Genomic DNA, 12795 nt, shown 5'->3' with positions numbered 1-12795 from the left:
AGGAAAAAAAAAAATTTCAAAATGGCCGGACCAAATGTGGAGGCGGGCCGTATTTGGGCCGCGGGCCGCAGTTTCGGCACCCGAAGAAATGCCGCATCCAAGCGAGTGAGCGAGCGAAGTGAGAGAGGGAAACACTTCTACGAGCCTACGTTCTTTGTTAATGTTAATATCTACAGAGGCAACGCCTGTATGTATCATCTTTTGTGTTGTTGTTGTTGTGTTTCCACTCGCGATCGGACACTTAAATCCAGTTGTGTAGTGGTTTGAACGATGTGCTAATGCTAGCTAACGAATGCTAACCATGCTGTTATTAGCAGCTAATCATCGCTGATTTACGTTGATGCAAACCTGTTTGTTATTGGGGACGAAATTTATTTGTTTCATTTCTATTCTTAGTTTCACTCTTCAAGTGATGGTTGAATAAAGTCAGCAACTTATACCAACGTCTTCTACATCGTCATTTGGGAGTTTAGCTAGCTGTATAGCTAGAACTGAGCTTTAGCCTCTCTGTGAGGACAGCGCAGTCGTATTCCCTCCCGATGCAGTAATCTCCACCTTGCAATGACTGCAAGTCGCTTTGTTGTAATTTTTCCTCGTGAAGTGAAGACACACTTTCGAGCGTTTGAACCTACGTGCTGTCATTGTTATGTTTATGGCTGCAATGCTCGTGCTTACCCGTCGTAACCTTTCATTTTCACACTCTTGGTGAAGTGTAGTCAAACTTTGGACCGCGTGGTTCTTGGCGCCATGCTAGTTTGATGCGTCTGGACAACAAGACACGTCACGACGCAATACGCGTCTTTAGGAATCGTTAAAAGGATCGTTAAGGCTTTTTCATTGTGATGTCGAGGCCTCGAAACAGTCGGAACCGGTTCCGAATTGGAATCGGATTTCGATTCCCATCCCTATTCTTATGTGCTTGTTTTACTTCTACTTGTTGTTCTTTGATCATGTGGTGACATGAGAATGAAGCTAGCAGCTCACTGAAGCTTGCTACGCGATGTTCCTGCTTATGCTAATAATCAAATAGCAGAACATTACAATGAGTCATAGACTTCATAATATATTGACAGGACACAGGGCGCGGGGCCTATTAATTGGGGGCCTATCTCCGTCAAAGCTGACCGAGTGGAAACACAAAGAAAGAGCTTTTTACGTTGAAAATACTTGTGAATAAATGCTCGAAATCCCAGAATTCTTTTTAGATATGGACTTGAAACAGTCTCGATTCTTGGTTAAAGCAAAAAAAAAAAAAAACGCGCAGTTAGCATTTATTTTACACAAATATGTCGAATGTGCTCCTAGTCCTTAAGCCACTGTGGCGCCGCCTTATTACCACAAAGAGCTGTTTACGTTGAAAATTATTGTGAATAAAGTCTTAAATCCCTGAATTCTTTATAGATATGGACGTAAAACAGTCTTGATTCTTGGTTAAAAGCAAAAAATGGGCAGTTAGCATTTATTTTACGTAAATATTGCAATTTGCAAACTATGATAACAATGCCGTAGTGGGTAATTTCTCTCATTGATTTTTTCCCCCCAACGTTTCGAAATGCATGCATGGTACGAAAAATATAACAATTCACTCGTGAGACAGCTTTCGTACTTTTTCAACCTAAATCCGGTGTTGGATAGCTGCATGAGTTTGTAACTGTGACCGACTTTGACCGACTGAAGCGGAGTGTGGGACGACCTCCTATTTGAAGGCGTGGCGCAGTGTCTGGGGAATGTGTCCCATCAATATCATTATGAAGTCTACGAATGAGTTTAATTTTGGGGCATTTGAGGTCATTTACTGTTTATTTTCAGTCACTTTCTGTTGATTTTGGGGCATTTCTGGGTCACTTCAGAACAGGTAGTAACCTGGGAATGTCCCCAAATGAATAGGAAGTGACTCAAACTCAACAGGAAATGACCTGCAAATGGCCTAAAATGAACAGAAAGTGGCCTGTTAGTGCCTTGAAACTAGGAAGACTAGCTGTTAATGCCCCATTTTAGTGCCATTGACGGCGCTAGACGTCCAGTCTATCTTTGACCCTCCCAGTCAAAATGGATTGGATCCCTAGCGCTGTCAATGGCAGCCAATGAGCTAACACAGACACTATTCAAGTGGAAGATTTTTTATTTTTTAATTTTTTAAATCAAACAGTGTCACATTTTTAAAACAATAAACCCCTATATAACAAGTGTTAGAATTTTAGTTTTTAAAACTGACCCCAAATATAAATAGCCACTTTTGTTTGCAGAGTTGAACCAGGACCTAAACGGGAATACCCAGGCGGCTGCTACCAGACAGAAAATGGCTCAGTTAGAGCAGATGCTGAGTACCCTGGATCAGCTCAGACGGGTGAGTCTTCCTCCCTCTCTGGTCATAAGCCAGCGTGACAATGTCATGACTTTCTTACAGCAAATTGTGACAGAGATGGGAGGCTTGTTGACAGCAATGGACTACGTGCAGAAGAACCTGACAGATGAAGAGCTGGCCGACTGGAAGCGAAGGCAGCAAATCGCTTGTATCGGAGGTCCGCCTAACATCTGCCTGGACCGCCTCGAAACATGGTAAATGGATTATAGGGGGTAACTGACCTGATTATTTTGCTAAATTTCCTGACTTGAGATGTGAAAAATTTGAAAATCAGGATCACGTCCTTGGCCGAGTCCCAGCTTCAGATTCGGCAGCAGATCAAAAAGCTGGAGGAGCTCCAGCAAAAAGTCTCCTACAAGGGAGACCCTATTGTCCAGCATCGGCCCGCCCTAGAGGAAAAGATTGTGGACTTGTTCAGAAATCTCGTGAAGAGGTATTGCTGAAGGATTAACACAATTTTGGTGACTGAAGGAACTATCAAACTGCCACTCAATTATCGCCGTACGTTTTACCCAGTTTATTTTAATTGTGAAATTGGTTGTGACTCAACAGTGCGTTCGTTGTGGAAAGACAGCCGTGCATGCCCATGCACCCAGACAGACCATTGGTCATCAAAACAGGCGTGCAGTTCACAAACAAAGTCAGGTAAGAATGAAAATGTGCTCCACTTCATTTCACGTATGTTAGGTTGCGTGAATTTCTAAGTTGGAACTGTGTCTATCGGTGAAATGGTATTGCATGAAAAACGAGGGTTGGGAACCTCTGGCTAGCTCACGGTACGAGATGCAATACAAGGCTCACAATCATCTCACGATATGGCGATTAGGCATGTGTTGGTTACCGGTTTCAAGGTTTACCGTGGTATGAAAACGTCACGGTTTCAAAACCACTAAAACTTTGTCATACCGTAGTATGGTATTAGCTATTTTTTATGTCCCAAAAATGCAGCGAGAAATGGCTTGGAGCGGCAGTGCCTCCAATATTCAACTCATAATATTAATAGTACAAGTGGTACGTATATTAACCCAGAAAAAGTGAACATACTCAAATTCCTGCATCATAACTTGGACTGAGAGAGAAATATGTAGAAATTAATCAAGTCTCTAAAAATGTTGAGATGGAGATTAAAAGTTAATGAACTACCTGCAAAATATATACAGTATGGCAGAATTTTTTTTTAACCCATACAGCTCAAAATAACAAATTTTCAATCTATAATTGCAATACCGTGATACCGTAAAACCGCTGTATTATGTACCAGCACATGCCTCATCACACCCCTATGAAAAAACAGGCGAAACAAGCATTTTTAGTCTGATTTAATCAAGAAAAGAATTTTATATGTCGATAGCTTTGCATACTTGTAATTTTGAACATAATTATTCTTCCAGGCTACTTGTGAAGTTTCCCGAGCTCAATTACCAGCTGAAGATTAAAGTTTGCATCGACAAGTAAGTTTGAAACATATTATTATACTTGCATATACAGTGGGGCAAATAAGTATTTAATCAACCACTAATTGTGCAAGTTCTCCCACTTGCAAATATTAATATTAATAATAGGCCTGTAATTGTCAACATGGGTAAACCTCAACCACGAGAGACAGAATGTGGAAAAAAAACAGAAAATCACATTGTTTGATTTTTAAATAATTTATTTGCAAATCATGGTGGAAAATAAGTATTTGGTCAATACCAAAAGTTCATCTCAATACTTTGTTATGTACCCTTTGTTGGCAATAACGGAGGCCAAACGTTTTCTGTAACTCTTCACAATCTTTTCACACACTGTTGCTGGTATTTTGGCCCATTCCTCCATGCAGATCTCCTCTAGAGCAGTGATGTTTTGGGGCTGTCGTTGGACTTTCAACTCCCTCCACAGATTTTCTATGGGGTTGAGATCTGGAGACTGGCTAGGCCACTCCAGGACCTTGAAATGCTTCCTATGAAGCCACCCCTTTGTTGCCCTGGCTGTGTGTTTGGGACCATTGTCATGCTGAAAGACCCAGCCACGTCTCATCTTCAATGACCTTGCTGATGGAAGGAGATTTTCACTCAAAATCTCTCGATACATGGCCCCATTCATTCTTTCCTTTACACAGATGAATCGTCTTGGTCCCTTTGCAGAAAAACAGCCCCAAAGCATGATGTTTCCACCCCCATGCTTCACAGCGGGTATGGTGTTCTTCGGATGCAATTAAGTATTCTTTCTCCTCCAGACACGAGAACCCGTGTTTCTACCAAAAAAGTTCAATTTTGGTTTCATCTGACCATAACACATTCTCCCAGTCCTCTGCTGGACCATCCAAATGCTCTCTAGCGAACGGCAGACGGGCCTGGACGTGTACTTTCTTCAGCAGGGGGACACGTCTGGCAGTGCAGGATTTGAGTCTCTGGCGGTGCATGGCGGTGTTACTGATAGTAGCCTTCGTTACTGTGGTTCCAGCTCTCTGTAGGTTATTCACTAGGTCCCCCCGTGTGGTTCTGGGATTTTTGCTCACGGTTCTTGTTATCATTTTGACGCCACGGGGTGAGATCTTGCATGGAGCCCCAGATCGAGGGAGATTATCCGTGGTCTTGTATGTCTTCCATTTTCTAATAATTGCTCCCACAGTTGATTTCTTTACACCAAGCGTTTTACCCATTGCAGATTCAGTCTTCCCAACCTGGTGCAGGTGTACAATTTTGTCTCTGGTGTCCTTCGACAGCTCTTTGGTCTTGGCCATAGTGGATTTTGGAGTGTGACTGACTGAGATTGTGGACAGGTGTCTTTCATACCAATAATGAGTTAAAACAGGTGCCATCAATACGGGTAACGAGTGGATCCTCGTTAGACCTCGTTAGAAGAAGTTACACCTCTTTGACAGCCAGAAATCTTGCTTGTTTGTAGGTGAACGAATTTTTATTTTCCACTCTAATTTGGAAATAAATTCTTTAAAAATCAAACAATGTGATTTTCTGTTTTTTTTTTTTTTCCACATTCTGTCTCTCATGGTTGAGGTTTACCCATGTTGACAATTACAGGCCTCTCTAATCTTTTCAAGTAGGAGAACTTGCACAATTGGTGATGACTAAATACTTATTTGCCCCACTGTACCACTAACCATCTTACTAGTATATCATATGAGAAACTACTACCATTTGATTTTTCAGGGAGTCCGGAGATGTTGCTGCAATAAGAGGGTAAGCTTTCATACATTCAAAAATGGAAATGTACCCTATAAAAAGTCTGACTTTTTTTTTTGTTTTCGTTTTAGGGCCCGAAAATTCAATATCCTCGGCACCAACACCAAAGTCATGAACATGGAAGAGTGCAACAACGGCAGCCTGTCAGCAGAGTTCAAACACTTGGTGAGTCGCCGACACTGCTCAGATCATCTGACAAAAGCGCACTTCCTCACGGCGTAACTTCCTGTTTTTTGCAGACCCTGAGAGAGCAGCGCTGCGGTAACGGCGGACGCACCAACAGTGACGTAAGCCCCACGGCAAGCGATAGCAACCCGTACGCTTTGTACTTACAAACGGTATGTTTTGTGTTAGGCCTCTCTCATCGTCACAGAGGAGCTTCATCTCATCACCTTTGAGACTGAAGTCTATCACCAAGGTCTGAAGATTGATCTGGAGGTAAGTAAAATGGAGACACTCCAAAAAGCGCTACAATGAATTCTGGCTAACCCCCGAATTACGTGAGTATAGGAATCCCCGGCTAACAGAAACTTGTAAGTAGCAACAGAAACCATAAAATTAGCAAAATTAGCACACACAGTGGTTGCTTTTAAAAGTATTGAATTGAAATCTGTGTAAATAGGCGTGGGAACCTCTGGGTACCAACAATTAACTTTACATGGGTTAGGACAGCAACAAAACTACTAATTAAAGAAAAAAACAAGCTTTTTTCATCCTTCAGGTGTGAATTGGAATGAGTTTATCACGAGTAGACGTCCAATCCGTTTGAAGTGGGAGGGTGGCAGCGACTGAACGTTCGCGGTACACAAGAAAGCCCTCAAACAGTTTGCTGAAGACATGTCAACAAAGCACATGGAATACTGGAACCATGTCCTATGGTCTGATGAGACGGGCGGGTTTTCTTGTGTACGGTCTTCAGAAGAGGCGTCCTCTTGTGGTGACAGCCATGCACACCAATTTGATGTAGAGTGTGGTGTATGGTCTTAGCACTAACAGACTGACCCCCCACCTCTTCAATCTGCAGCAATGCTGACAGCACTCGTGTAACGAGTCACATGACATTTTGGAGGGAAAATGATAAGCAGTACTCAATTTAGACATTTAGGGATGTACGTTTTTTCAAAGGGCTGTACTCACTTTTGTTGCCAGGGGTTTAGTTATTAATGGCTATATTTTGAGTTATTTTGAGGGGAAAATAAATTAACTCTATTATATAAGCTGCACACAGACTACTTTTCATTGTGTCAAAGTGTCATTTTGTCAGTGTTGTCCCATGAAAAGATAAACTTAAATTTATGCAGAAATGCGAGGGGTGTACTCACTTTTGTGATATACTGTAAGTGCTCCTGTATGGTAGCATTATTGAACGACAGTCCAGCAAGACCCAACACTGGCACCATAGGGTAGTGTATCGCCAACATTAAACAAAATACAGTACTTTTGGACTTTTTGCTTGGTTATTTTGAATTTTTAAATGGTTAATTCCGATTTTATGTGGAAATTGGGGTTACGTCGCCAGTAGGAACGGAACTTGTTTGTAACCCGTAGGGGTGCACGATATCCACTTTTTGAAACTGATACCGAAATCGATAACTTCCTGCTCCTCAAGACCGATACCGATAGGATAACCAATAATATATATATAATTTTCTAATGTATATTCACCTGAGTTTTTGAACACCTGTTGGTCAAAAATACTAGTGGTTGATTCAGCATAGATTTGCCTTTGACCGAACCAGAATTTTCATGATGACATGAACATTATTATGATGAACAAAACAAAGACAAGAACAGTTTTGACTTCAAATAAAGTGCCCATATTAATTTTTTCACTTTAATTTGAGTCAGTCACAATCAGTCAATATCATTGACGATGTGTTCACCTGGGCAATGAGCACTGATCTAAAACAAACATAAACCAAACAAGTATTGTGCTTTGTCAGCAAATAAAACATTTGGTGCAACAGGAGAGGAGACTTTTGTCGTCTTGGTCCATGAAACAGCTTTCTTAACCTGGCAATTATAGAACAGCAGGCCTACCAATGACCAAAAGGCCTCTCAAGAACTTGTAAACATAACACTGTAAAATGCAAACATTTTCTAATTGCCATAGTAAGGTTTATAACTCAGTGAAGGAAAAATACGGTCTCTATAACAGTAACAAAACTTTGCATACTGGCAAAACAGGAGTGGAAACAAACGCACACATCCCAATCCGACACCGTGCCAAAAATATTATTAATAGGCCCGATAACATATTGTTATCGGATTTATTGGGATGACGTCATAATTCCTATCATCAGACCGATAATTATCGTGCATCTCTAGTAACCCGGGGACTACCTGTATTTCATTTATATAACACTAAAAGGGGAACAAAACATGTACAAATGACAAAAGCAGATGCATCCTGTCCCTTATTGAGGGCAATAGACGTCCACTCCGTCTGAGCTGGGATGTATGGCACCGAATGATCGGAGGTCTATTGCCACTAATGGTAGTCTATCAGTTAAGAAAGGCGTTTGGGAAACGTCTATGCAAGGTTACTAAAAGTACAAAAATGCGCCGACTGGTATGAATGGTGAGTTTTATTTCGAAAATACTCGCTATCTAATGTTGAATTGCGAATTGGCGGCGGTTCACTGTTTCCGAAAACGAACCAGAAGATTAAAATTACAAGAACAAAATTCATCTGGGATCGGAAAAAAAATTGCAACAAAAGTGAGTTGAAGCCCACTTTTCAACATTGTGTGCAGACGCACTCACTGCCTGTGGTGGTCATATCCAACATCTGCCAGATGCCAAATGCCTGGGCGTCCATCTTGTGGTACAACATGCTCACCGACCAGCCAAAGGTGGGATGACCCGGCTGCATGTGCGAACAGTGTCAATACACAAACTTGACAGAAGGAAGGAAAAAAACACTTATGAAAGTGTGACAGTGCTGTGCATCCTTGTACAGAATGTGAACTTCTTCACCAAGCCACCAGTGGGGACGTGGGACCAGGTGGCCGAAGTTCTCAGCTGGCAGTTTTCATCCACTACCAAAAGAGGCCTGACCATCGAGCAGCTCACGACACTGGCGGAAAAACTGTTAGGTGAGGATATTGTTATCCATGCGCATGCTGTCCTTGAGTTCTTTTCTCATGTAAACTCATTATTACATGTTGTTACTAGCCTCACAACTTCATGTTACTAACTGCATGAACATGTATTATCTTGTCCAATGGCAGCCAACTCTGTATTTTAATGTTTGTTCCTTTAAGATAGACTCCTAGGCATTAGGCATCTAACAAATATTACAAATGACCATCACAGGCAGTTTTCATCTTGATTGCATTAACTACACTGCTGGCCAAAAGTATTGGCACCCCTGGAATTCTGTCATAATGCTCAATTTCTCCCAGAAAATGATTGCAATTACAAATGCTTTGGTAGTAATATCTTCATTTATTTTGCTTGCAATGAAAAAACACAAAAGAGAATGAAAATTATTTTTTAATCGTTATCATTTTACACAAAACTCTAAAAATGGGCCGACTTGGACACAGGAACGGACGAGAATCAACGCAGACGTGAACACGGACAATGTCGCGACAAACACTCAACAAAAACGGGGAGTTTATATACATACGTAGACAAAGGGTAACGAGACAACGAGGAGGAAGAAGGTTGGTGGATACACAGGGAGCAGGTAGAACAGGTGAAACCAATGGGTAATCACAGGGATATGTCACACTAGGAGGAAACAAACACAAAACCTAACAGTGGGACTTTGATAGTTTGTCCCCCTTTCCCGGAGATGCCAGATGCGGGAGCAAGGTTGTCATCGTTGTTGGGGCGAAGACCGAAAGCGACGTCGTAGTTGGGGCAAAGACCGGAAGCGACGTCGTAGTCGGGGCGAAGACGGGATGTGACATCGTAGTCGGGGCGAAGACCAGAAGCGACATCGTGGTCGTGCGAAGACTGGGAGCGACCTCGTCGCCAGGGCGAAGACCGGAAGTCGTCGGGGCGAAGATCGGGAGCGACGTTGTCGTCGTTGGGGCGGAGACCGGGAGAGACGTCGTTCTCGTTGGGGCAAAGAACGGGTGCGATGTTCCCGTCAGGGCAGAGGTTGCGCTAGACTTTTTCGTTGTCTGTCATTTGACTGACAGGGTCATAAAAATCCGGTCATAATCTAATTTTACCCGTCACTTAAATTTTTTAAAATGATACCAATGACATATTCAATAATATTTAGTTTTCATTAATCTTTAATTAATATTCTGTCCGAACAAGCTTAACAGAGAATCCGCACCGCTCCATCACACATCGAGCAGCTGTGCGTTATTAGCGCCTAGCTTGCCTTGAACACAGCTTTTTAGGAAGGGTCGGACTTGACAACAGCCATTTAAAAAAAAAACAAAAAAAAAAAAACAAAAGGAAAAAAAAAAAAAGGGTTTGAGGATAAGCCTGAGAGTGATCGGTTTTCTCTCTGCTCCATATAAGCAATATTTCACCATTGCTTACACGGCCGAGAGTCGGGGCAAACTGCTCGTATGTGTGTGTGACATGCACGGACAGTGCGTGCATGCTATCGATCCATATACAGTGCCTTGCAAAAGTATTCGGCCCCCTTGAACCTTGCAACCTTTCGCCACATTTCAGGCTTCAAACATAAAGATATAAAATTTTAATTTTTTTGTCAAGAATCAACAACAAGTGGGACACAATCGTGAAGTGGAACAAAATTTAATGGATAATTTAAACTTTTTTAACAAATAAAAAACTGAAAAGTGGGGCGTGCAATATTATTCGGCCCCCTTGCGTTTATACTTTGTAGCGCCACTTTTGCTCCAATTACAGCTGCAAGTCGCTTGGGGTATGTTTCTATCAGTTTTGCACATCGAGAGACTGACATTCTTGCCCACTCTTCCTTGCAAAACAGCTCGAGCTCAGTGAGGTTGGATGGAGAGTGTTTGTGAACAGCAGTCTTCAGTTCTTTCCACAGATTCTCGATTGGATTCAGGTCTGGACTTTGACTTGGCCATTCTAACACCTGGATACGTTTATTTTTTAACCATTCCATTGTAGATTTGGCTTTGTTTTGGATCATTGTCCTGTTGGAAGATAAATCTCCGTCCCAGTCTCAGGTCTTGTGCGGATACCAACAGGTTTTCTTCCAGAATGTTCCTGTATTTGGCTGCATCCATCTTCCCGTCAATTTTAACCATCTTCCCTGTCCCTGCTGAAGAAAAGCAGGCCCAAACCATGATGCTGCCACCACCATGTTTGACAGTGGGGATGGTGTGTTCAGGGTGATGAGCTATGTTGCTTTTACGCCAAACATATCGTTTTGCATTGTGGCCAAAAAGTTCAATTTTGGTTTCATCTGACCAGAGCACCTTCTTCCACATGTTTGGTGTGTCTCCCTGGTGGCTTGTGGCAAACTTTAAACCAGACTTTTTATGGATATCTTTGAGAAATGGCTTTCTTCTTGCCACTCTTCTATAAAGGCCAGATTTGTGCAGTGTACGACTGATTGTTGTCCTATGGACAGACCCTCCCACCTCAGCTGTAGATCTCTGCAGTTCATCCAGAGTGATCATGGGCCTCTTGGCTGCATCTCTGATCAGTTTTCTCCTTGTTTGAGAAGAAAGTTTGGAAGGACGGCCGGGTCTTGGTAGATTTGCAGTGGTCTGATGCTCCTTCCATTTCAATATGATGGCTTGCACAGTGCTCCTTGAGATGTTTAAAGCTTGGGAAATCTTTTTGTATCCAAATCCGGCTTTAAACTTCTCCACAACAGTATCTCGGACCTGCCTGGTGTGTTCCTTGGTTTTCATAATGCTCTCTGCACTTTAAACAGAACCCTGATACTATCACAGAGCAGGTGCATTTATATGGAGACTTGATTACACACAGGTGGTTTCTATTTATCATCATCGGTCATTTGAGACAACATTGGATCATTCAGAGATCCTCACTGAACTTCTGGAGTGAGTTTGCTGCACTGAAAGTAAAGGGGCCGAATAATATTGCACGCCCCACTTTTCAGTTTTTTATTTGTTAAAAAAGTTTAAATTATCCAATAAATGTTTTTTCCACTTCACAATTGTGTCCCACTTGTTGTTGATTCTTGACAAAAAAATTAAATTTCATATCTTTATGTTTGAAGCCTGAAATGTGGCGAAAGGTTGCAAGGTTCAAGGGGGCCGAATACTTTTGCAAGGCACTGTACTTTGAATATAAGCCTATACAGGGATTATTTATGCCTGTTATTTGTGTCCTCTTTTTAATAAGCAAAATATGATATCCCTGGAATGACGGATGACAGCCAACATGTGTGATTGTATGGTCATTTGTTTTGATGCTTCTACAGGCATATATAATCGAAGTCTATGGATCAATAGCATGCACGCACTGTTCCTGCATGTCACACACACATATGGGCAGTTTGCCCCGACTCTCGGCCGTGTAAGCAGTGTTGAAATATTGCTTATATGGAGCAGAGAGAAAACCGATCATTCTCAGGCTTATCCTCAAACCTATTTTTATATTTTTATGACTGTTGTCAAGTCCGACCCTTCCTAAAAAGCCGTGTTTAAGGCAAGCTAGGCGCTAATAAGGTACAGCTGCATCCCTACCGTAGCTACCGTACCGTTTTTCACTTTTTGATAAGGTAATTGCTGCAGTAAATCCGATTTGCGGGACTGGACAGTACAGACCGCCGCGACAGTCTGGAAAAATGTGGCCCAGATCGGATTTAGACCACATACGAAAGTGACCCAGATTGGATTTGAAATGGTCCAGTTCTATGCGACTTGTCACGTTCAGACCTTCAAGTTAATGCCTCACTCGAGTCGGAAAAGCACGAAAAAATCGGATTCGTGCATTAAGACCTGTTGTATGAATGTAGCCTTAGTTCAACTTCGGACACTCAGTTGCCTTGACATTTTTCCGAGTAAGGCCAACGACGTCATGCATCAAGAGAGACAATAGCTAATTAATATGCTCACTCGCCACCCTGTGGTCTGGGGTGTGAATTGCAACCTGTCAAAATGACAGATGGACTTCAGTTTTTTCCGTCACCGTTTTAAAAAACCGGTCAACGACGGAAAATATTCGGTTAACGCGACCCCTGCGTCAGGGCGAAGACCGGGAGCGACGTTGTTGTCATCGTCGTCGGGGCGAAGACCGGGAATGGAGTTGTCGTCGGGGCGAAGACCGGAAACTGAGTCGCCAGGGGGACGAGAACGGAAGCGC

The 12795-nt window shown here is 42.3% G+C and overlaps 1 protein-coding gene across 7 annotated transcripts in view; it reads left to right on the top strand.

Moving 5' to 3' along the window:
* stat3 (signal transducer and activator of transcription 3 (acute-phase response factor)) overlaps window positions 1–12795 on the top strand; it is a 44957-nt gene that overhangs the window by 10446 nt on the left and 21716 nt on the right. For all 7 annotated transcript variants that reach the window (XM_057861064.1, XM_057861063.1, XM_057861059.1 and 4 more), the window contains 11 exons: window positions 2247–2347; window positions 2408–2559; window positions 2640–2798; window positions 2918–3010; window positions 3757–3816; window positions 5518–5547; window positions 5622–5715; window positions 5790–5837; window positions 5905–5988; window positions 8307–8405; window positions 8513–8648. In XM_057861064.1, coding sequence (XP_057717047.1) covers window positions 2247–2347; window positions 2408–2559; window positions 2640–2798; window positions 2918–3010; window positions 3757–3816; window positions 5518–5547; window positions 5622–5715; window positions 5790–5837; window positions 5905–5988; window positions 8307–8405; window positions 8513–8648 — 1056 coding nt within the window. The remainder of the gene's footprint in view (window positions 1–2246; window positions 2348–2407; window positions 2560–2639; window positions 2799–2917; window positions 3011–3756; window positions 3817–5517; window positions 5548–5621; window positions 5716–5789; window positions 5838–5904; window positions 5989–8306; window positions 8406–8512; window positions 8649–12795) is intronic.

The sequence above is a fragment of the Corythoichthys intestinalis genome, chromosome 16 (assembly GCF_030265065.1).
Source record: "Corythoichthys intestinalis isolate RoL2023-P3 chromosome 16, ASM3026506v1, whole genome shotgun sequence".
NCBI classification, from domain to species: Eukaryota; Metazoa; Chordata; class Actinopteri; order Syngnathiformes; family Syngnathidae; genus Corythoichthys; species Corythoichthys intestinalis.
The sequence above is the reverse complement of the archived record's forward strand: the minus strand, read 5'-3'. Positions and strand labels throughout refer to the sequence as shown.